At 48.3% G+C, this 24,464-nt stretch overlaps 1 protein-coding gene across 1 annotated transcript in view; it reads right to left on the reverse strand.

Moving 5' to 3' along the window:
- WNT3A (Wnt family member 3A) overlaps positions 1-24,464 on the reverse strand; it is a 42,412-nt gene that overhangs the window by 7,041 nt on the left and 10,907 nt on the right. Inside the window, exons 2-3 of the mRNA XM_053572847.1 lie at positions 22,202-22,443; positions 3,211-3,476 (exon numbers count right to left, since the gene is read on the reverse strand). Coding sequence (XP_053428822.1) covers positions 3,211-3,476; positions 22,202-22,443 — 508 coding nt within the window. The remainder of the gene's footprint in view (positions 1-3,210; positions 3,477-22,201; positions 22,444-24,464) is intronic.

Below are 24,464 nucleotides of genomic sequence, written 5' to 3' on the forward strand. Positions count from 1 at the left end.
AATCCTCTTGCCTCAGCCTCCCAAGTAGCTGGGACTATAGCTGTGTGCCACCATGCCCACTACACCAAAAATTTTAATGGAAGTTCCTGCACATCGGAGGGACTTTTCAACTTTGATTTTCACTATAGAGTGATCTAGCTGCATCATCTAACTGGGGACCCCCTCCAAGTCAATATCTTGAAGTCTCTTCATTTGAGTTGGTCAGATTCGCCAGAGAGGAATCTTCAATTCTCCTACTTGGAGGATAATTGGGGTTTGCTGCTAGGATTAGGAAATCAAGAAGAGAGATAATGGCATGAGTTCTTTCTTTCTTTCTTTTTTTTTTTTTTTTAGAAACAGTTTCATTTTGTCACCCTCCGTAGAGTGCCATGACATCACAGCTTACAGCAACCTCCAGCTCTTGGGCTTAGGAGATTCTCTTGCCTCAGCCTCCAGAGTAGCTGGAACTATCGGTGCCCGCCACAACGCCTGGCTATTTTTTTGTCGCAGTTTGGCTGGAGCTGGGTTCAGACCTGCCACTCTTGGTATATGGGGCCGGCGCCCTACTCACTGAGCCATAGGTGCCACCCATGAGCTTTCATATTTAGAGAGACTCTTTTCACTTTGGCAGCCTCACCCTCAGGTGTGTTTGGTGTCCCCCAGACCAGAGGCCTCTGCTTTATCCTTTTTAGAGAATAGATCTCCAGACTTCTGCCATGATAAAGGGAGAGACTACAGCTACAGGTATTTGAGCAGAGGAGTGACTGGGTTATTAAGTGCTCTTAAAATAAACTTTCAATGAATTTTTCAGTTTTCAAACCAATATTTATGTCTATTTCTCAAGATGCCTGATACTAGAAATTCCTGGATGAGTTCTCAGATTTCTCCTCTACTGGCTCAACACTCAGTTTTCTTGCGTCTGCTTGATTCGTCTGTTTTTTAGCTTTCAAAGTTTTATCATTGTCTCCTTTTCAGTTTTCCATATTCTCAAGTGTATCTTTTTTTTAAGTCATTTTAGGTAAAGAATCTCATATATATCTGTCTCTCTATCCATTTCTTCTATCTATCCATCTACTACCTATCTCTTCTATTTATTTATTTCTACTTATTTAGATTTCTTTTTCTATATCTATATCTATCCATCTTCTGTCTATATATCTATCCACTTACCTATCTTTTTGTGTGTCTATCTATTATCTATCTCTTCTATCTGCTCATCTACTATCTATCTCATCTATTTATATTGATCTCTGTATATATTTAATCTATCTCTATCTCTTTTTCATCTATATCTACTACCTATATATCTCATCTGTCTCTCTGTTATATCTATCTCTATATATCTATTTATATAAAAATTAGTTTATTGTCATTCTAGTAGGTTTCCAGGAGAGTACAGAGGGAAATGCTTATGTTTAGCTTGTCATCTTTAACTGGAAGTCTCCAGTCATTCTTCAGTTCTGTAATTTTTATATTATTCTTTTCCAAATCTATTATATTCTTTCTTATAGTTTCTAGTTCCCTGCTGAAATGTTCATATTTGCATTTTAGCATTGTCCAGCTGATTGTGTATCAACTACTGAAAAACCCACTTCCCCTACTGTGCAACACGATCTCCCCTGTCATGAACTGGGCTACTGTATGTACCTGGGGATTCTATATTTTTAGCAGGGTGCTTTTTACATTTCATCCTGCATTTGAAGTTGTCTTTAGCACAAAGACAATTTTGACCTCTCTAGTTCCTCATTGGTGGAAAACAAATATGCCTAGTTACTCTTCAACACACTGTGATCCCCAGATTCCACTGGCTAAAGCCAGCTACTATCTCTGTGATGCAAAATCCACTTGACATCACTGGGTCTTTGTGTCCATCCCTGTCCATCAGCAGTTATCCCTTTCTTGGTCTCACACTGATCTTCTGACCAACTCCCTTTTTTTTTTGAGGCAGAGTTTTACTTTGTCACTCTCGGTAGTATGCCACGTGTCATAGCTCACAGTAACCTCAATTCTTAGACTCAAGTGATCCTCTTGCCTCAGCCTCCTGAGTAGCTGGGACTACAGGTGCTCACCACAACTCCTGGCTATTTTTAGAGATGGGGTCTTGCTCTTGCTTGGGCTGGTCTTGAACTTAGGAGCTCAAGCATTCCACCAGCCTTGGCCTCCCAGAGTGCCAGGATTATAGGTGTGAGCCATCACACCTGGTGACCAAGTCCTTTTTAACATGCTGTTATGGTATGAATGTTTGCGTCCCCCCAAAGGTGATAAGATTAGGAGATGGGGTCTCTGGGAGGTGATGTGGTCATGAGGATGGAACTCTCATAAATAAGATTACTGGATGTAATCTTAACAAGGACCCTAGGGAGAACCTCATCCTTTCTACCATGTGAGGATGCAGTGAGAAGGCATCATCTATGAACCAGGAATCAAGGCCTCACCGAATCAAGGCCTCACCAGACACGGATTCTGTCATGCCTTGATCTTGGACTTCCAGCCTCCAGAGCTGTGAGCAGTAAACTTGTATTGTGGGCAGCACCTGTGGCTCAGTGGGTAGGGTGCCAGCTCCATAAACTGAGGGTGGCGGGTTCGAACCTGGCCCTGGCCAAACTGCAACAAATAATAGCCAAGCACTGTGGCGGGCACCTGCAGTCCCACCTACTTGGGAGGCTTAGGCAAGAGAATCACTTAAGCCCAGGAGTTGGAGGTTGCTGTGAGCTATGATGCCACGGCTCTCTACCAAGGGCAACAAAATGAAACTCTGTCTCCAAAAAAAATAAATAAATAAACTTCTATTGTTTATAAATTATCCAGTCTAACCTAATTTTGTTACAGCAGAACAAACAGACTGAGACCCAAGGGTCACAATTTTCTCCACAGGTTGATCCCTGTTAGGCTCTCCATATCAAAATCCTCTTTCTCCTTCTACACTTCATATTCTGCCCAGACTAAATCACTTTCAGCCTTTTACCCCTGGCCTTCATGGGGAGCTGTCCTGGTCTCTCCCCACCTAAATAACTGCCAACCACCCTTTGTCATGTGCATCAGGTCAAATGCATGAGTGCATTTCCTTATTGCAGAACTCCTTGGGATTTCTGCAGTCATCTCTATGTCTTCCCTCCTGGACTGTGTGGTGGCTCCTGCAAGCCAGTCCTCTTTCCTGTCCTTCCTTTCTGGCCACCCCCAGCCCACAGGTCGGCTTTCCATCCTCTAGGAATGCACTGCCTGTGGACCTACCTGGCGTCCAGCCTCGTTGTTGTGGCGGTTCATGGCCGAGCGGGCATCTGGCCGGTTCTCCCTGGCGTCTGCAAACTCCCTAGACACCATACCACCAAACTCGATGTCCTCACTGCAGCCACCCCACTTCCAGCCCTCGCCTGGTGAGCCCTGATGGCGGCTGCTACAGCCACAGATGGCAGCCACACCCTCTGAGCACGAGCGTGTCACCGCAAAGGCCACTCCAGCTGAGGCAATGGCGTGGACGAAGGCTGACTCCCGGGTGGCTGAGGAGAGAGGAAAGATGCAGGTTTAGCATGGCTGGTTGCTCCTCCTGGTCCACAAAAAGACAGAAAAAATGCTCATGAGTGCTCCAAACTGGAAACACCCAAATACCTATCAACAGGTGGATACACAGATGCATTCCTGTGGCAGTCCATCAGAAATTCAATTTAGCAATAACAAGAAAAACAGCATGGATAGATCTGAAATCATCAAAGTGATCTTAAAAAAAAAAAAGGCAGCAAAAAAACAGAAAAGAGCCAGTGCCTCTTGGCACCCCTGCTGCTGGAGTTGAGACCCCAGAGTATGGCTCAGGGTCCCACATGCTGCCCACCCCTGTGGTGGCTCAGGCCACTTCCCTCCTCTACCCCAAACACCAGGCACAGCCCAGGGTCCTGACTTTTCCATATCCTTGCCAACACTTTCTATTCTCTGACATTTGGATTCTAGCTGTCCCAGTGGGTAAGGTGGTACCTCATTTGGTTTTGATTCTTCTGGGATCTTCTCAAGACCAAAGGCCTCCAACACTGCCTTCCCCAGTCCCAGCCCCAAAAGTCCCTGCCCTGAGCATGAGTCTGTGGGTTAGTCTAGGCTTCGCAGAGGCCAGACCCCCAGCTGGGCTTCTCTGGACAGGATGGATAACATACCTGCCTCTCCTAGGTGTGTGCAAATGCTTCTGCATGGGCCTAAAGGGGCAGTCTGCTATAGGCAGTGGGAGGACAAGGGGAGGACTTGCCATGCCTTTCGACACAGGGCTACAGAACCCCTGCTGTTTGCCAAACATTGTATTTGGAGATGGCAAACAACAGCAAAGTGGACAAGACTCTAACCTGCTAATTAGCAGGGATTATACAAACCTAGCTGGGAAAAGAAATGCTCCAGGCCTTGGAGCCCGGCAGGCCGGGCTCTGAACATTGGCTTGGCCTCTGGGTGCAGGCTGGTGTAGCCTTGGGCAGGTTCTTTGCTGTCTCTGTGGATTCACAGGGTCCTGAGCCCCACCCTTCCTTGGCTTGGAGCTTCTTTCTCTCCTTGAGGACAGGAGGATCTCCCAGAGCCAGGGGCCTCCCTTGGGGCAAGGCAGGGGTACAGGGGGTGTGCCCTGTCATGTTCCTCTGCTCCTCCTGGACAGAGGCTCCTGGTGGACCACTTGGGGTTAAGAGACAGTCATCACAAGGGGCATGTGACCTTTTGTCCCTACCAGGATGCCCCAAGAGCTTTCATCCTGGTGCAGAGTGAAGGGGCAGGCAGGTAGGTTGCAAGCTACCCCTGGGAGAGCCCTTGGAGCTTGTTTGTGTCCCAAAGCCCAGGTGGCAAAGGCAGGATCAGGGGCAAGGGCCAGGCAACCAAGTGTACGCACACTCAGATATACCCACATGGCTTGGTGCAGCACACTCACAGATAGCTGTCACCAAAAAAATGCCTATCTACTCCCATTCCAAGAACACACAAAGCACAAGGTGTTTGAGGTCAGTGGCCTTGCTCTGGCTTCCCTTTCTCCTATCCCTCTACCCAGCAGGCTGACAAAGCCCTATCCACCCCACCCCCAAACCATCCCCTGCTGTCTGCTTTTGGGGATTATCCCTGTGGATTTGCCAACACTTCCCTGATGGCCCTTTGCAGCCCCCAGCAGCCTTCTCCCCTCCCCAGGATCCTGCACTCTCCATTTCTTCTGTATCCACCTGCTACCACTGGCTTAGGGAAGGGCTCCACCTTAAACTGTTCATGCCAGGCCCTGAAATTCATCAGGTGCCCCAGCCTCTTGAGGTAGCTCTGGCACTTCCCAGCTCATTCTGCCACTCCCCATTCTTTTCTGTGGGTCCATCTCTCCACTTGGACCTAAAGAGGCTCCTAGTAGGGATGGCACTCCCTGCCTCCAGCTTCCTCCCCCATTTGCACACGTGTGCACCTTCATACATGTGTGCACATACATGCTGTAGGCTGAGCTCTTTGCCTGATGCTGCTCTGGTCATGCCAGGTTCCTTCCTGAATTCTCAAAGGGTGTCTCTTCACCTGACCTCCCAGACTTAGCCCTCTGTCCTCCCATTGCTCTCTTTCCAGCTATTTCCTGGGTTCATGCAGCAGCCAGGGGCCAGGGCGTTGTCCATGATTTGCCCATGTGACTCCTTCCCTAGCCCCACAGTGGTTGGGGCTAGGACTATAGGACTATCTGTATCTTGTTTTTCTTTTATTTCCAATCTGAACATTAAGACTTGCCCCATAAGTGTTTTAGGGGCCAGTGGAGAAGGCAGGTGCCCAGGGCTGTGGCGGGGAGTCAGGGAAGTCTGAGCCCATCCTCAACACGTCCACCCCTGCCCTCCAGGGGACCCAAGCCCAGTATGCTGTGTGTGCCCTTGGGTGGACCCAGGCAGCACCCTCAAAGGAGCAGGTAAGCTCTGATACTTGAAGCCCCCACCGCCTGGCCTTGTTTTCCTTTCTTAACACAACCGTTCAGCATGCAAATAGGCCTGGAGGTGCATTTTGCTGGACACAACACACAGAGGAAATAAGCACTTCTCCTGGACCTCTATTCAGTAGTCATTATCTGCTCTTCAGGGATGGGCCCAGCTCCTGGGCCCCCTCCTGCCCTGACGAGCCTGTCCAGGCCTGAGCAGTGTCCTGGGCTCTCTAGGAACCTGCGGTACTCAGCTTGCTCTTCCTTCCTGGCCTGCACATCCTCATTCCCAGTGTGCAGGCAGAGAAGGACCCTGGCCCTTGGAGGCCCTTTTCAATGCTGGATACCCCAAACCAGAAATACCCTACCCCAGTTCAGCCTTGCCTCCCACCAGGGCACCTGTCTCCACAAGAGTCTGCCCCCTAGGCTGGCTCCTCCTGCTTGCCTCCTCAGACCTCTGAGCAGACCCTGAGAGATAAGGGGAGAGCTAGAGCCTCACCCATGCCCTGCCCAGAACAAGGGTTTGGAGATCTTTGCTTATCAGAACTCAGGCAAACAGCCAAGGGCCTCAAGAGACCCTTGAGGGGAAGGGTGGGTAGGGCTCAGCGCTTCAACTTGGAGAGAAAAGTCTTCTGGCTTGGAGAGAAAAGCTCATTCCTCCTCTGCCCTGTCACTACCTACCTGGCCCATCCCTGGCAGGCCTGAGGATGCCCTGAACTGGGATTTTAATTGGCTAATGAAGAAAAGAAAACAAGGTATCTCCATGGAGAGTCTCAGCTCACTGGGACAGAAAACTCGCACCAGTGAGGCCATACTAGAAGCAGCAGACTGCAAGGCCACAGGCCGGGAGACAATGTGTTTTGGCAAGGAAGAGTCTGTTTTAAAGCTGCAGTCACCAGGTCTCTAAGCAGTTCCCTGAGAAATTAATCAGTTACAAAGAGAAAAACCATAACTGTGTCCTGGACAATCCTGGCTGATACCACCTTAACTCAGGGATTGAGGTTAACATCTACAATGGCACAGACACTGGGCGTGGCCTCTTGAGGTGATATACAAAGGACATACATTGCCTTTGAGGTGTTCTCACCGAAAATGAACAGCCTGCCTCCAATCAGGAGACACAGGGGCAATCCAAATTGAGGGCTGTCCTACAAAATGCCTGAGCAAGTTTCTCAGAGGGCTTGGGGCATGAGAAAAGGCCAGAAGTGCTCGAGGCATGCAGCAAGCAAAAGCAAAGATGGACTGAGGGTGGAATTGTGGAACAGAAAAGGGAAATTGGTAGAAAATGAGTGAATATGAATTACGTCTGGAATTTAGTTGCTAGAACGAACACTTAGTTTTGACCAACGTGGAGTGATTATGTACCACTCTCAGCAGCGTGAGAGGCTGGGTGAAGGGCCCAGTGCCACTGTTGCAATGGTTCCTAAGTCTGAAATTATTACAAAATAAAAAATTAAATAATGTCCTAAGACCACCTTGAAGAAAACCCCCCAGAATGTCCAAGTGATATTCCACAGGGGCAGGAGACTTCATTCTCAGTGGGGTGGATTCTAAAGAGGGTTCCACAGCAGGCTTTAGGGGGTTCATTGCCTCTCCAAATCATCAGGACAAATGACCGTCTGTGTCTGGGAGTGGCGTGCACCTTTCTGGAAAGAAACTTCATTGCTTTTATCAGATTTCCATGGGGGTTTGAAACAAGCAGGTTGTGACCTGCAACCTGGAGTCATTCATCTCTGTCTATGAAGGAGCTGGGGTCAGCGCTCCTCTGAGGTCATGGTGGGGAAGGAACAGGCTGGACTCACATCCAGGGTCTGGAGTCCTGGCAGCCACCCTCAATTGCAGCAAAGTTCTCTGCCAAGTTCTCTGCCACAAACAACACCTTTGTTAGAGGTTTCTGCTTTTGTTGACACAACAGAGGTGGCTAGGGATGGAGGTGAAGGGGAGGTATCCTACCCGTGGGAAGTGCCAGCCACCCCTAAGGCAAGAGAATGGTTTCAGTCAGTGGTAAGATGGGATGCTTGAAAACAAATGCTCCCCATTTGGCCATCAGCTGGGCCAGAGCATGAATCCCCTGTTCAGGCCCAAGACTCATTCAACACTGTGATCAGATGTGGGAAAGGAAGAAAAAAGGAAATCACATAACTAAAAGGTTCTGTAAGGGAAGTATCTGTCTTCCCCCAGAAACTTGCTGTGGTCTTATTTAGCAGTTGTTTACTGAGCTCTTGCAAAGTCTCAATTATATATATTTTCTTCCTTCCTTGCATTCATCCATCCATCTATCTATTCATCCATTCATCACCTATTGACCGTCCACCAACCATTATCTATCCACCCATTATCCATCTACCATCTATCCGTCTACCATCCATTATCCATCTATCCATCCATCCATCTTCCTAGCCATCTATCATCCATCCATCCATTTTCCATCTATATCCATCCATCTACCCATTCAGAATCTGAGAGTCCATACTGATGCAGGCACTAGGCTCAGAACTAGGAATATGAGGTGAGTAAAAACCAAGGTGCTCACTCTCAAGAACCATGGTAAGAAATCTTTGAGAAAGTGGATTGCTGCTGGATATGATGAAATTTTTAAAAATCCAGGCCTTCTGAAAGTTGAAGGAGATCCCTGTCCTGGTGGTAATTAAGGAGAGGCTGCACGACCCACTGTAAGAAGGAGGGAATCCCTGTCCTGGGAAGGAGAATAAACACGGAGAAGCCTTCCCTATTTCCATTGGGAGGCTCTGCCATTGTAAATCAGGTTCTTTGCCTTGGACTATGCTGAACCACCTGCCTTTGGGAGATTATAGTTCATAAAGAAAAGAGAAGGGGGACAAGAACACACACCAAGGCTTGACATTGTGAGCTCTGGGCAGGCCTGGGATGGATGAATGATGGATGGTGGATGGATGGATGAATGGATGAGGGGATGGATTGATGGATGGTAGATGGATGGGTGGATGGATGGGTGGATGGATAGATAAATGGGTGGATAGATGGATGGGTTGATAGATGGCGGATGGAAGAGTGGATAGCGGATGATGGGTTGATGCATGGATGGATGAGTGGATGAATGAATAAATGGATGGGTGTGTGGGTTAGATGGATAATGTGTTGATGGATGGATGGTTGGATGATGAATGGATGTGTGGATAGTGGATCGATGGATGGAGTCTGGGCACATGAGGGAGTTCTGTATGGTAACAGGTGAATAATCTGAGGGAGGGCAAAAGAACTGCCTAGCAAGGTTTCATCATTCCTCAGGGCAGTGCAGTTCTCAGATGCAGAGAACTATGAGATAGGTTTTGATGGTCAGTTTGCCTCTCTGGGTCTCAGATCTTTCGAACTAGGGGGATTTTTTTAAACAAATCTTTTGTTTCTAGGTTTAAATGTCATGGGCTTGCAAAGTACCAGACTGAGATCATTTGGAGACTGATAGAGGACTACCAAATATTTTTCTTTTGTTGAGAGAGGCTAAGACATATAATAAATAACTATCATAATAATTTTAGAAAAGGAGACTTTTAACATCAAACAGGAAAGATGTCTTTCCAAAACTCTTATAGGTTAAAGAATGTTTGCACAAATGCTTCCTTGGTCTCTGACTTTCATATTTCACCACAAGACTGGTCTTTTTGGCCACTATTTACTGAGCACTGACTGTGCTCTTAGAGGACAAAAAAGCTAGAGCCTCTGTCCTTGGGAAGCTGATGTTCCCACTGGGAGGTAACCTGGGAGGCCATTTCAGCAGAGATGGATGTGTGCTCAGAAGGAAGATGCTGCGAGAGCACAGCCCGGAGGCTGCCCTGCCCAGGGACAGCAGTGGGAAGATTGGATCCAGGCAAATCTCTTATTTACCAGTGAGAGAACAGGCCCAGAAGAGAAAAAGGCTCAGGGAGGATCAGCCATGGGTACCAGGCTGCACAGCAGAGCCCTGACAGAGAGGTCCTGAGACAGACTAAACATGATGGGTTCTTGCAGCATCAAGGGGGTAGGGAGCCCACCTGCCTGGTTCAGTCCCACAGCCAAGGCAAAGATGCCTGCCTGTGCTCTCCTGGGATGGGAAAGCTGTGAGAGATGATACCAGGGACAGGACAGGGACAGCCCAAGAAAATGTTCCTGGAAGGAGGATTATTGTTCCAATGCAACCACTAGACAAGGAAATGGAGCTCCTGTGGGGGCAGGGCTCTATCTATAGGGGCTGACCCAGGCTGGCCTTTTGGAGAAGCCTAACAGGGAACTGGGCCTGGGGGCTGCCCAGTAATGGTCACCTGGGAAGCAATGAATCACTGCAGGTCATTCCAGGGGAAACGGGGTTCAGCAGTTCTCAGTGGGGGTAGGGAGTGGTCCTCATGTAATTCAGATGTACTGCTAGGGGCCGAGAGCCTTCTAGTTCAGATTCTATCCTATTCTGACCTTCTTCCTCAGTACTGTGACAGATGGGAGGCCATGGACAACATGGCCAGGAATTTGTAAGGGCTGGACAAGAGAGGAGGAGGACTGACCATGAAGGGTATGTGTCTGGGATATGATGATGACTCCCCATAAATGTCTGTGGCCAGTGACATTTATGTTGCCACCTCTACCTGTAGGTGGGTTCCTCAGTACAGGCTCTAGGGCCTGGCTGCTGGCAGCTGGTGGCCAGGGCAGGGTTCAGCTCAGGAAGGGGGGGAATGGATCTGCCTCTCTGGGATCCGGTCCTGGGCCAGCTGACCTTCCCTTGGAGCTGAGGGTACTGCTTGTGCACAGCATTCTCCCCGTGCAAGTGGGGCCCACACTCTCCCAGCCCTCCCTCTCAGGCCCTAAAGCTCTGAAGCTCTCCTCTGGGTGGTGCTGACTGACTGGACACTCCTAGCTCTGGCAGGACAACTATGATGGCCAGCCTGGCCCCATGGCTCCTCTGCACAGCATTTCCCCTACCACCCAGCAGGTTAAGTTCTGCTCATTCCCCACCTGAAAGTTGGAATCCCAGCTGCTGCTCCATAAGCTTCTCTGGCCCAGGTCTAGAGGGCAATCACCCATTCCACAAACCTGGCCCCAGCCTGTCTGTGAACCCTGTGTCAGTCCTCTCCTGGATATGTCCAGTGAGGAGCACATATCCCTGTCTTAGCTGCTGGTGAGACTGACCTCCAGGGAGTCCCAGTACATGGGGGGTCTCAGAGGACACAGGCCTCCACACATGCTGCATCCTAGCCAATGACAACACTCCTACCCCACACCTTGGACACACAAGCCATGAGAGACAGACAGTGGTCAGCACCAATGCACTAGAGCCTCCTCCTCCCTGGGCATCCCCAGTCTCCTGCATGCCCACGCCACACCTCCGGGGAGGGACCAAGGAAGGCTGCAAGGGGGCTCAGTCTTGGAGCCTGGCCACTGCGGCCTGCTCAAGCCGGTGGGTGAGAGGTCCTGAGACAGACTAAACATTAGGGTCACCTAGGGACAAACTCCTTCCTCAACAGGCTTCCAGCAGGTGGGCCCAAACATGCCGCAGGGCAGGGGGAGAAGAGAAGCTGACGCCTCCAGGCAGAAAAAGAAACAGGGGGTCTCAGAAGCTCTCCACCCCGACCAAAGCGTTTTGGGGCGCCCGACGCCCCGGCGCCTCCCCTCCACGGCGCTGCCCGCGGCCAGTTCCCGTGGCCCCCGTCCAGGCCACTGAGGAGCCAGGCGGCCCGGAGGGGGTGTCGCGGTGGCATTTGGTAATCACGCGGCGGCGGCGTCCTGCACAAAAGGCCCGGGAGCCACCTGAGAGCGGAATGCGGCCCGCGCCCCTCGGCGGCCGCGGCCCCTGACACCGCCGGGCGGCCAGCGCGGCCGGGCGCCTGGCGCACCCGCTGGGGCGGAGGAATCCGGCTTTGTGCGCCACTGTCACGCCGAGTTAGGCCCACAATGGCCGGCGATATTTTATATGAATTTCCCCCTGGTCGGTGATTAGGCGCTCGCAGGCCAGTCATAGCAACCTGGAAGTATGCGCCGCCCGCCAGGCCATCGGGCCCGAGGGGAAATCCCTATTCAGACGCTTTAATTCAACACCCCGAAGGGCGTGTGAATCGCCAACAGCATTTTCGCTTTCCCCTGGTGCTTAATCTTGTCGTCGTCGCCGGGATATTGTGCTCCCAGCCGGACGCGGCGGGGCGTCGGCCAGGGGCCCCCCTCCCGCTGTGGGGAGTTAATGATATACCGGAGAGGGGAGGCCGTGGGGCCAGAGAAGTCCCCCACCAGCCCTGCAACGCGTCTGAAACGGCAACACTTTCTGCTGGGGGTGCGGTCAGGGGTCGCAACCTGGATTTGGGGACGCTGATCCCCTAAAGAGCTGCCCTCTCTGGCAATGTCCTGACGCCTGTGCCCCACCCCAGTGCCAGGCGGGAGGTAGTGGACCACCCCCTGAGGGGCTCCTGGAGCGCTGCTGGGGAGGGGATGAGGCCCCTACACTGCAAGGATAAAGGGGAAGTGGGGGGCTGGGCACAAGTCATATGCTTACTGAGAACCTGGTGCCCCTAAGCATTGCCCCCCCACCCCCTTAATCTTAGTACCGGACGGGTCCTAGGGCACTAACCTGAACTTTGTCCACCATGTGGTTTGAGTGGAGTTGGCCTGGGGTTCACAGGAGAGGCAAGGCAGCCCAAGTCAGCTCAAGTCTGGGATGGGGCAGATACTGCCCAGGTGAGTGAGATCTGCACTGGGACTCACAGCCAGGGAAACCCACTGCAGCACAGCCACCTGATGCCCCTCAATTGCACCCCCCTCAATGCTGCACCCCACTACAGCAGGCCCACCCTCACACCCCCACGAGTGCTCTGGGTGCAGAGAGGCAAGCCCTGCTTCTCTGGGAGGTGTCTCTGGGGAACTGTGATGGAAAACACAAGACATCTTTATCCTCCTGCAACAGGGTAGCCACCTAGCCTTGGCACCGGGGCCTACAGGGAACTCCTAGGCCTTGCCCACATCAGAGAGCACTGAGTGTGGGGCATAGGCAGAGGTTCTAAAGTTGCAGGAGTTGGTCCCTGGGCTGTGGACCTCACTCCAGAGCAGCCCCTCTCTCTAAAGAGCACAGGCCCCACCTTGCCTCCAGCAAGCCTGGTCCCTGTAAAGCCATGAGCAGCCTGGCCCTGGGCTTCAGGTCCTCCTGGTATCACCACCTCCCAGGCATGGCTGGTGGTCCCTGCCCAACCTCTCTGCCTGTGTCCTCCCGAACAGCTTCACATTGCCAGAGGTTAAGAGGGGGTGTCTTTAGCTTTGCAGGGCAAGCAGGCCCTCCAGGTGCCCAGGGCCTGCCCCGAGGGACAGATAAGCTGCACTGTGTGCCCAGTCCCCATACACTCAAAATTCCTCAAATGCTTTCTGCCCCAGGCAGGTTGAATAGTCCTGCTACCTGTGGACCCAAGAAGAGAGAGCTCTTTGGAGCCAGGGCTCAGCTTCTGTGGCCAAAACCCACATTCCATGGTCTCCCAGATTCAGCTTTGTGGACCTGGCCTCCAGCCCCAGGCTAGGTGGATAAGGATAGTCTAGAAGCAAGAAGTGTGAGCATGCCATCCTTCTTTTATGTCCTCACATACCTGCACATTTTCACACATGAGGCACACACATATGCGTGTGTCCACAGTGGTGTCTCACTTGCATGCTCACATATAGGCACACATGTGCCCATAAAATGCACATACATTTGCACACCCACAGGCATACACACACAGGCATACTTGCATATGTACACATAAGCACCTACACAATACACATGCATACACTGTATATCCATGCATGCTCACATCCAAACACATGCACCCACGTTATACATACGCTGCGAAGTACACCACACAAACCCACACACAGCAGCCTAGGCCCCTCTGCTCATGGCTGGCCAGGCGGTGTTAAACTCTGTTCAACCAGGCCGACCCAGCAGGGGTGGCCAGGCACCCCATGGTCCCTGCCACAAAGCCTGGGATGACCTTTGACATGATTAGGGTCGCACTGACCCTAATCCAATCAGATTGATTACGGAGAGCATGGCCAGGGGGCAGGCTGAGGCCTCCACAATGGCCTCCTGAGCAGAGCAGGCCTCTCTCTGGGGTGCCTGGTGGCTCTTTCCTCCTCCCCTGGCCACCAGGATTCAGCCATTTCTGAATTCTTGCAGCAGGCAGTGGGGAGGGACTGTGGCTTCTCCCTTCTTATTTAAATAGAATGATGAGAGGAGGTGTGAGGGTCCAAGACCACCTTTATCCAGGTGGGAGGGGTCCAAGAACACATTCATCCAGTGGAAAAGAGTAGAGGAGGGTAGAAGTATTGGAACAGAAGGGAGAGCAAGCAGAGGGGAGGGAGCCAGAGCAAGCCCAGAGGAGGTAGGTAGGATGGAATGACAAGGTGGAGCCCAGACTCAGACCTTTACAGATGGGCCAGTGCAGCACCCCACAGCCAGGACAGTGTCCATCCAAGAGCTGGGATGCTAAGGCCAGACAGTCTAGGCTCCCGCCAGAAGGTGGCTTTTAGGAAGTGAGAGGCTCCCTCTGAAAGAGGAGAGGACCTGGCCCCTGCAGACTCTCATCCATGTTACTGCTAGGCCCCACTTGGGAATCTCTGCTCACCACCACCCCCCCCATGCCTGGAAGCCCCAACCTTGCCCTATCCCCTTGGTCAGGGCTGCCCTCTGCCTGGGGATTTTAGAACCAGGCTGCCAAGGCTGGAGTCACCATTTTTTTGCCATTGTGCCTCAGTTCCCTCATTTGTGAAGCAGAGCTAGCACTGGCCTTATTAAGTGCAATTAGGATTCAACTGGCCACTGTGTGCGAAACATTTAGTGCTTGGAAATCACTGGATACATACGTTTTAAAGAAAGAAAGGGCCAGGCACGGTGGCTCAGGCTTGCAGTCCCCACACTCTGAAGGGCTGCAGCAGGAGGATCCCTTTAAGTCAGAAGTTGGAGACCAGCCAGGGAAGGAGCCAGACCCATCTCTACTAAAAACAGAAAAACTAGCCAGGCATGGTGGTGAGTGCCTGTAGTCCCAGCTACTTGGTAGGCTGAGGAAAGAGGATCATATGAACCCATGAGTTTGAGGCTGCTGTGAAGTATGATGTCAGAGCAAGACTCTGTCTCTAAAATACATACATAAAAGAAGAGGAAGGAAGGAAGGAAAGAAGGAAGGAAACAGAGATGGAGGCCAATGCTTAGAAATTCCAGATTCTGCCAGACCCAATGGACAATAAAGAAAACAAACAAAAAAAAAGAGAAAGAGAATCTTTCAAAATTCAGCCCAAGTGCCACCTCCCCTGGGAAGTCCTGCCAGAATTCCCCCAGGCATGCACCCTTGTCCTTAGGCCACTCACATAGCACATCCTTAATGAGCACCTGCCATGTGCCAAAGCACACATCTGTGCTATCTACACATGTCACATGTGTACCTGTGGCATGTGATGAAGGGATGATATCACACATCAGACCCATGGGAGACCCCTGAGGGTCCCAGCTGTCATTCTAGGAGACTCCTGGTGGAGCCCAGACTCAGACTTTTACAGATGGGCCAGTGTAGCACCCCACAGCCAGGACAGTGTCCATCCAAGAACTGGGATGCTGAGGTCAGACAGTCTAGGCTCCAGCCAGAAGGTGACTTTCAGGAAGTGAGGGGCTCCTGGACCTTCCTGGAGCATGCCCATCCCTGGGGAGTTTGTCCCAGAAATCGAGAAAAGGAGCCATCAGTAATAACTGGGATTTGTGAAAACCAGGTGCTTCCAATCCCCTGTTTCCCCCCCAATTTAAGGAGGATCTAATAGAGTCATGTGTTAACAGGCTTTTAAAATGATGATAAATGACTGTGTGATTTTTGGCATATATAATGCTGAAAAAATTTTGATGAATTGGGATACTAATTAATAATTAAGCTTTTCCACTTAATCTGTTTATTATTTCAAACCAGGTTTCTTACATCTAGATCTATAAAATTTAAAAACAAGATGGACCCACAGCTAATATCACACCCAATAGGGAAAGACTTATAGCTGTTTCTCTAAGATTAGAAAGAACACAGGGATGTCCACTCTCAAATCTGCTATTCAGTATGGTACTGGAGTTTCTGGCCAAGGCAATTAAGCAACCCATATTAAAAATCAGTGTGTTTCTACATACTAGCAATGAACAATCCAAAAGTGAGATTAGTGAAACAATTCCATTTACCATAGCATAAGAAAGAATAAAATACTTAGAAATATATTTAACAAAAGAAGTACAAGATTTGTACACTAAAAACTATAAAACATCATTGAAAGGAATTAAAATAAATGGAAAGGTATACTATGTTCATGGACCAGAATACATAATATTGTTAATATAACAATATTCTCCAAATTGATCTATAGATTCAGGATTCCTAAAAATAAAAGCCCCCCCCTTTTTTCTAAAAGATCAGAAATAGACAAGTTGATCTTTTTTCATATGGAACTGTAAGGGTCTCCAAATAGTCAACATAACCTTGAAAAATAAGAACAAAGCTGGAGGACTCACATGTTCTGATTTCAAAACATACTACAAAGCTGCAGTAATCAAAACAGTGTGACAATGTTGACTGAAGGCAAGAATACAGAGCAATGGAATAGGACAGAGAGCCCAGAAATAAACCCATACATCCAGGGCCAATTGATTTTTGACAAGGGTACTAAGACCATTTGGTGAGAAAAGAGTAGCTTTGCAACAGATGGTACTGGAATAATTGGATTTCCACATGCAAAAGCACATGATTGGACCTCTGCCTCACATTATACACAAAAATGAACTCAAAATAGATTGAAAACCTACGCATAAGATTAAAACTATAAAACACAAGAGAATTTAATAGGAGTAAATCTTCATGACCTTGGGTTAGATAGTTGTTTCTTAGCTATGGTATCAAAAGCCAAGTAAGTGAAGAAAAAAATAGATTGAACTTCCTCAAAATTAAAACCTTTGTGCATAAAAGGACACCATAAAAAGAATGAAAAGTCAACCCCCAGAAGGGGAGACAATATTTGAAAATAACATATTGCATAACTGACTTGTATGAAGATTTTATAAAGAACTCTTATAACTCAACAACATAAAAACAAATAACCCAATTAAAATGTGGATGGAAGAACTGAATATACATTTCTCCTGAAAAGATACCCAAATGGCCAATAAACACATGAAATGATGCACAACATCATTAGCCTTCAGGGAAATGCACTTCTCACTCACTAGGATGGCTAGAATAAAACAAACAAGATAACAAGTGCTGTGACCATGTGGAGAAATCGGAGCTCTCACACACTGCTGGTGGGAATGAAAAATAGTACAGCAACTTTGTAAATGTTTGGTAATTCCTCAAAAAGTTAAGCATAGAGTTCTGCTACAACTCGTCAATTCTACTCCTAGGTATGTACCTGAGAGAGTTGAAAATATATGTCCACACAAAAATCAGCAATAGTCAAGAAGTGAAAACAACCTGAATGTTCATGAATGAACAAATGGATAAACAAAATGTGGTTTATTCATATGATGGAATATTACTCAGCCTTAAAAAATAAGGCAGTCTGATATATGCCCATGTGGCAGCTGTAGTGTTCACATACACACACACAGGCATGTGTATTCATGCCACACACACCAACACCATACAACATCCATACCTAATATGCATTACATGTACACACCATGCACATATACCATGCTACACCATATCCATGCACACGTGCACATACACACATCCTGACCTACATTATGAGCCACACCACCCTGGGACCTAACACTTAATGTGCACTGCAGTGGCTGTCTCCAAGGGATGCCACACCATGTAATTACCCTGACCAGCATCTCTGTGAAGTCAGCTGAACTGCAATTATTCTTCCATTTTATGGACAGGGAAGTGAGCTGACTCTCATTCAAGGTCACAGTGAAGCTGCCACCCAGCTCTCCTCTGCTCCACCTTCTCTCCCTATAAGGACTTCTGACTTGTTCCTTGGAGACATCCTCTTGGTCTCTCTCCTTCCATCCCTCACATTCCAGCTGCTGGGTCTGAACAAGGCCATTCCTTCCTCCCTTGGATATCACCAAGCTGGATGGGGAAGAAGGCTGTGAAGCCTGGTGAGGCAATTGGGGTGCTGCTGCATCATTCAAGGCATGAGAACAAAGGCCTGAGGGAGGCAGGAGGGAGTCACCCAGACAACAGTGGAAAGGGTATTCCTGGCAGAGGGGCCTGCAAGTGCAAAGACCTTGGAGCGGCGGTTCTCAACCTGTGGGTTGCAACCCTTTTTGAACAATGAAAATACATTGCGGCATTAGGAAGGTTGAGAACCACTGCCTTAGAGGTTGTACCATGATCCGTGTTTCAGAAGCAGCCAGGAGGAGGACCAAGAGTGTCTTAGTCCATGATGTCTGCTCTAACACAATACCATAGCCTGGATGGCTTATAAACAGCATGCATTTATTGCTCACAATTCTGGAGGCTGGAAGTTCAAGTTCACAGTGTGGCTGAGTGTGTGTCCAGTGAGGGCTTGCTTTCTGGTTCACGGATGGTGTCTTCTCACTGGGTCTTCACATGGCAGAAGGGGTGAGTATCTTTTATAAGGGCATTAATCTCATCTATGAGGCTGCAGCCTCATGACCTTATCACCTTGTAAAGTCCCTCCTCCTAACACCATCACATTGAGGGTAGGGCCCAGCAGAGTCCCGAGCAGGACTTTCTCAGTGTGAACTGCTCTGCCAACCTTCCCTCAGCACCATGGTTTTCCTAGTCCCACTTGGCCTTCTCACCTCATGCTCAGCACAGCTGTTGTCCCTAGGGCCCCAAATAAGGCAAGAAGACTTTGTTGGCTTACCCTGGGGCAGATGGCACTTTCTGGGGCTAACCATACTGTACATAGGCCACCCTCTGTGCTGGTCTCCCAAGGTAACCTTGACATGCCATTGAGCAGTCTGTGTCCCCTACTCTAAGTCTCAGGCTAGAATCCAGTAAGGAGGTCCAAGAGCCATCAAGAAAACCAAGCATGAATGGTCAGTACCAACATTATTAGATCTCTGGATAGGAGTATATGGATTATGACACTCTAGCAAATGCCAGATTGAGAAAACACGGTGACCATGACATGCTAGGATAGCTCAGTGGTATTTTGACTTCACCATGACCCATCAACCTCCCTGCAACAGTGAAGCTTTGAAGGCAGATGGCAGCTGGTGTTCCTGGGACGGGTGGAGGGTTCTGAAGAAAGCAGAGTGTACCTTTTCCCCAATGAATTGTTTGTCTGTTTTTACCTGTTTGAGTCAAAAACTTTGTCTGGCCTAACTCAGAACTCTCTCAAGGTGAAATAGTGAGTGGATAAGGCAAGGGAGTTCCCTGAGTGCCTAGAAAGTCAAATAAAGGCACTGCCACCTGGGGCAACTCAATTAAAGGCCTTTGTGAAAACTCCATGGCCAATATTATATAGTCAGTGGCTGGATGTTTTTGCTCTAAGATCAGGAACAAGGCAAGGATGCTCACTCTTGCCACTTCTATTCAACACACCATTGGAAGTCCCAGCCAGGTAGGAAAAAGAAATAAAAGGCATCCAAATCAGAATGGAAGAAGCTCAATGGTCTCACTTCATAGATGACATCATACTATATGTAAAACATTTTTAAGGAATCCATCAAAGAAAACTCAAAACTCCCTCAGAGCTGATAAACAAATTATGCAGGATATCGGATCAAAACATAAAAACTGTATTTCTCTATAAAAAGTTGTTAGTAGTGATGAACAATATGAAAAAATTAAGAAAACAATTTACTTATAATAGCATCAAAAGGAAAAATACTTCTTAAGAATACATTAACCAAACAGGTACGAGACTTGTACCCTGAAAATGACAAAACATTGCTGAAAGACCTTAAGGAAGACCTAAATAAATGGAAAGACATCCCATGTTCCTGGATATTAGAAGACTTAATGGTGTTAACATGGCAATACTTTCTAAAGCAACCTATAGAATCAATGCAGTCCCCATTTCCAACAGCCGTTTTTTGTTTGTTTCAGAAATGGAAAAGCTGATCCTAAAATTTGTAATTATAAAATTGCAAGGGACTCCAAATAGCAAAAGCAATCTTGGAAGAAAAATAAAAGCTGGAAGACTCAGGCTTCCCAATTTCAAAACATACTACAAAGTTGCAACAATCAAAATAGTGTGTTGTTGGCAAAAAGATAGACATATAGACCAGCAAAATGAAATTGAGAGTCTAGAAATAAATGCACACATCTATGGCAAATTGATTTTCAAAAAGAGGGCCAAGACCATTCAATGGGAAAAAGAATAGTCTTTTCAACAGATGGATGATACTGGATTTTCACATGCAGAAGAATGTGGTTGGGATCCTTACCACACAAGATATATGAAGAAGAATTCAAAATAGACCAAACCCTTACATGTAAGAGATAAACTATTACACTCTTAAAAGAAAACATAGGTGAAATCTTTGTGACCTTAGATTAGGGGATGCTTACTTTGATATGACATCTAAATAAATTAAGTTTCACCAAAATGAAAAACTTTTGTGTATCAAAGGACGCTGTCACCAAAGTGAAAGAAGAACCTACACAATAGGAGAAAATATTTGCAGATCATGTGCGTGGAAAGTGTCTAACATCCAGAATATATAAGGAACTCTTACAACCCAACAACAGACAAATAATCTAAAGTTTAAAATGGGCAAAGGACTTGAACACATTTCAAAGAAGATATACAAATGGCCAAAAAGCCCATGAAGCAATGTTTAACATCGTTAGCCATCAGGGAAATGCAAATTAAAACCACAGGGAGGTAACGTCTGTCTTACACACAGCGCGATGGCTAAAATTTAAAACAAAACAAAAAATAGTAAGACGCGGAGAAATTGGAATGGAATCCTCATGCAGTGTGGGTGGGAATGTAAAACGGTGCAGCCACTGTGGAAGGCAGGATGACAGCTCCTCAAAAAGCTAAACACAGAATTACCCATTGGCCCGGCGATTCTAGGTGTATATCCTAAAGACTTGAAAACAGGTGTCCAAACAAATGCTCATCCAAGAATATTCATAGCAGCATCATGCGCAATAGCCAAAAAGGAAAACATGCATGTCCGTCACCTGATGAAGGAATAAATACATGTGGTCCATCCATGCAGTAGAATATTATTCACCCATAAGAAGAAATGTGTTGAAACAGCTGACAGCATAGATGACCCTTGACAACACGGTCAGTGAAGGAAGCCAGACACAAAAGAACACATAATGAGTGGTTCCATGTCCACTAAATATCCAAAACAGTCAAATCCACAGGAAAAGACAGCAGATCAGTGGCTGCAAGGGGTTGGGGGAGGGGAGACGAGTGGCAATGACTGCCTCATGGATTTGGGTTTCCTTTCGGGAGGATGAGAATATTTTGGAACTAGACACAGGTAATGGTTGTGAATTCACAGGTAATTCACAGGTAATTCTGTGAATGTACTAAATGCTACCAGACTGTATGCTTTAAAATGGCTAATTTTATGTTATGTGATTTCATCTCAAATTTTTTTTTTTTTTGTAGAGACAGAGTCTCACTTTATGGCCCTCAGTAAAGTGCTCTGGCATCACAGCTCACAGCAACCTCCAACTCCTGGGCTTAAGCGATTCTCTTGCCTCAGCCTCCCTAGTAGCTGGGACTACAGGCGCCCGCCACAACGCCCGGCTATTTTTTAGTTGCAGTTCAGCTGAGGCCGAGTTTGAACCCGCCACCCTCGGTATATGGGGCCGGCGCCTTACCGATTGAGCCACAGGCACTGCCCTCATCTCAAATTTTTTAACAGAGGCTCTAAGCTTGCCATATTGTGTGCGCATTCTCCCTGTCTTTTTCTTTCTGTGTGTTTCTCTCTTTCTCTCTGTACTTCTGTCTCTGTTTCTCAGTCTGTCTCTTTGTCTTTTTATCTTCCTCTCTCTTTTTCCTTCTTTTTCTCTGAGGGGGCTCTAAAACCTTTCCCTTAGTGTGGCATTTTTTTGATTTTGCATTTTTGCTCCAAGACTCTCCTGAAGCTCTGGCTCCTACAAGAAGCTGTCCACAACTAGCATTAGTATGAACATCCCAGAACTGTGGTCCATTTTTGGAGGGGTAAAGGAAGGAAGAGGGATCCCTAAATGATCCTATGGGTCAAAGTTCCCCAAGCTGCAGACATCTTCTCCTCTGGGGTGAGCTAGCAAAGGCCCCTGCAATGCCTACTTGCTTAGGGTACTATCTGTATCTGACTCATAGACAGAACACCAGGAAAACACCAGAAGACGAGACTCAGGTTCCACCCCATACTCAGACCTCACCGAGGGCAGCACCTGGCTCAGCACCCACACCCACCCTGTGTACCTTTGTCCAGCACAGGCCCAAAGATGGCCAGGCTATTGTTGACGATGGTGCAATTCCAGCGGCGTCCTCGGAACTGGTGCTGGCACTCCTGGATGCCCATCTTGATGCCCTCAGCCACACTGGGCATGATCTCCACATAGTTCCGGCAGAAGCGCAGCTGCTTGGGTACCAGGCCTGGAATGCTGGCACACAGGATGGGCTGTGTGCCCAGCGAGGAGTACTGGGGCCCAACAGCCAGGGACCTGTAGGGGAGGATGAGATGGTAACACACCTGGTCCTGGAAGATGGGCACCAGTATCCTATCATGCCTGGGGCCAGCAGACAGACCCATTGCATTGGAGGTTTGAATGCATTCAGAGGGCCAATATGCAGCTTCTGTCTGAAGGAAATCTGATTTTATGAAGAGGCCAGGACACTCAGATGAAAACACAAACTATCAAGATTTGCAAGATGAAGTGGGGCAGCCCCGCGTTCCTGCTCTGCACAGCTGCAGGGAACCTGCTCATGTTGGGGCTGAGCCTGAAGCCATTGTGAGCTCAGTGACAAGAACCCAGCACCCAAGAATTCATGGCCAGTAGGGTTGGCTCAGGTGAAGGGGCTGCCCAGGGGAGGGGTGCCACAAGATCTGTGTCTCCTGGCATAGTGGACACTATCCAGGGGCAGAAGTCACTGCCAGACTTGTACCCCACAAGAGCCCCAAAGCCCACTTTTGGCTGTTTATCCCAGAGATAACAACACACACACCCACAGTAAGACATGTTCAAGAATCTTCTTCGGGCTGTAGGTGTGAGAGCAAGAACTTGGAAGCTGCCCAAGTATCTGTTAATAGGACAGAGGATGAGCAAACACTGGTTTGCCTCTGTGGTTCTATGCTGCACAGAGATAGGAAGGAATCGGACGCAAATCCACAGTGAGGTAGATGGGTCATAGCCATGGGCCTCTGCCATGCCACCAACATGAGACCCAGACCAGGCAAAATTCATCCATGGGAAGAAGAATCGGGACAGCAGCCAGTCTATGTCCTCCTTTTTGCAGGTAGCATGAGAAAACAGCTCCTCAGCTGTGCTTTGCTCTTGCAAAAGGCATCAGCCACTTGGGCCTGTGAAATTAACGCAATTACATTTAAAGTGATTACAATAGGTGCATCTTACAAGGGTATATGTGAAACTTGGTAAACGGTCTGTGAAGCTAGTGAATGATGCCCCATGATTATATCAATGTACACAGCTATGATTTAATAAAAAAAAATAAAAAATAAAGTGATTACAATAAAAAAATGTAAAAATCAGTTTCTTGAAGGCACCAGTCTTGTGCCTGTACAGTGGCTTTACACTTCATGTCAAAACTAAACTGAATCACACACTTAAGGTCTTCCATTTTTCTGTACAAAATGACACTTCAATTTTTATTTATTTACTTATTTTTGAGACAAGATCTCACTCTGTGGCCCAGGCTGGAATGCAGTGGTGTCATCCTAGCCTCGACTTCCTGGGTTCAAGTGGTCCTCCTGCCTCAGCCTCCCAAGCAGCTGGGACTATAGGTGCATGCCACCATGCTCTGGTGGGGCTTCTGTGTTTAAATCAGGACAAGTTGGTCACCCCAGGTGTGAGTTGTGGGTCCACATGGACTTTTCTGTCCAAGTGTTGCATTGTTTCTGTGTGTCTGAAAATTTTCTGGGTGGAATGTCATGGATACAAAGATCTGAACATTGTGGCCAAGGGTTGGGAGTGCATCTGAGAAGGGCTGGTCCCCAGGGTCACAGCAGGGGAGGGGCAAAGGGTGTCTGTCTACAGGAAGGAAAAACCAGTTGAATGTTTGTTTATTTGGAAACTTAGCACAAGTGGAAAACAAAGGAAGCCATTTTGATAGAAAGAAAAAGAGGACTCTGTCTACAAAGTAGGAACTGCTCCAAAGGACATGGACAGTTCTAAGGGATTCATTCTGGGGGCTGTCTGTGGTCGGGGGAGAGGGAGAGGGTTCTCTGCCCACCCCCAAACCCTGCAACTTCCACGGAGAGTTCAGAGGCAGGGCCACTTCAGTTCTCTTCCCATCTTGGGGCACAGAGGGGTGGCCTTATCTGTGGACTACAGGGAAAGCAGAGAGGGGGTCTCCAGAGCATGCAGCCTCTCTCCAGCCTCCTTTCTCTGGCAATGCTGAGTCAGTGAGCTCTGTCCTCCCATACTGCCCTTCCTCCTGGGCAGGTCCTGGCTTACCACCCCCAAGTGTGTCCAGGACACAGCTCCTATTTCTCCAGCAGCTCTGA

The sequence above is a fragment of the Nycticebus coucang genome, chromosome 20 (assembly GCF_027406575.1).
Source record: "Nycticebus coucang isolate mNycCou1 chromosome 20, mNycCou1.pri, whole genome shotgun sequence".
Lineage (NCBI taxonomy): Eukaryota > Metazoa > Chordata > Mammalia > Primates > Lorisidae > Nycticebus > Nycticebus coucang.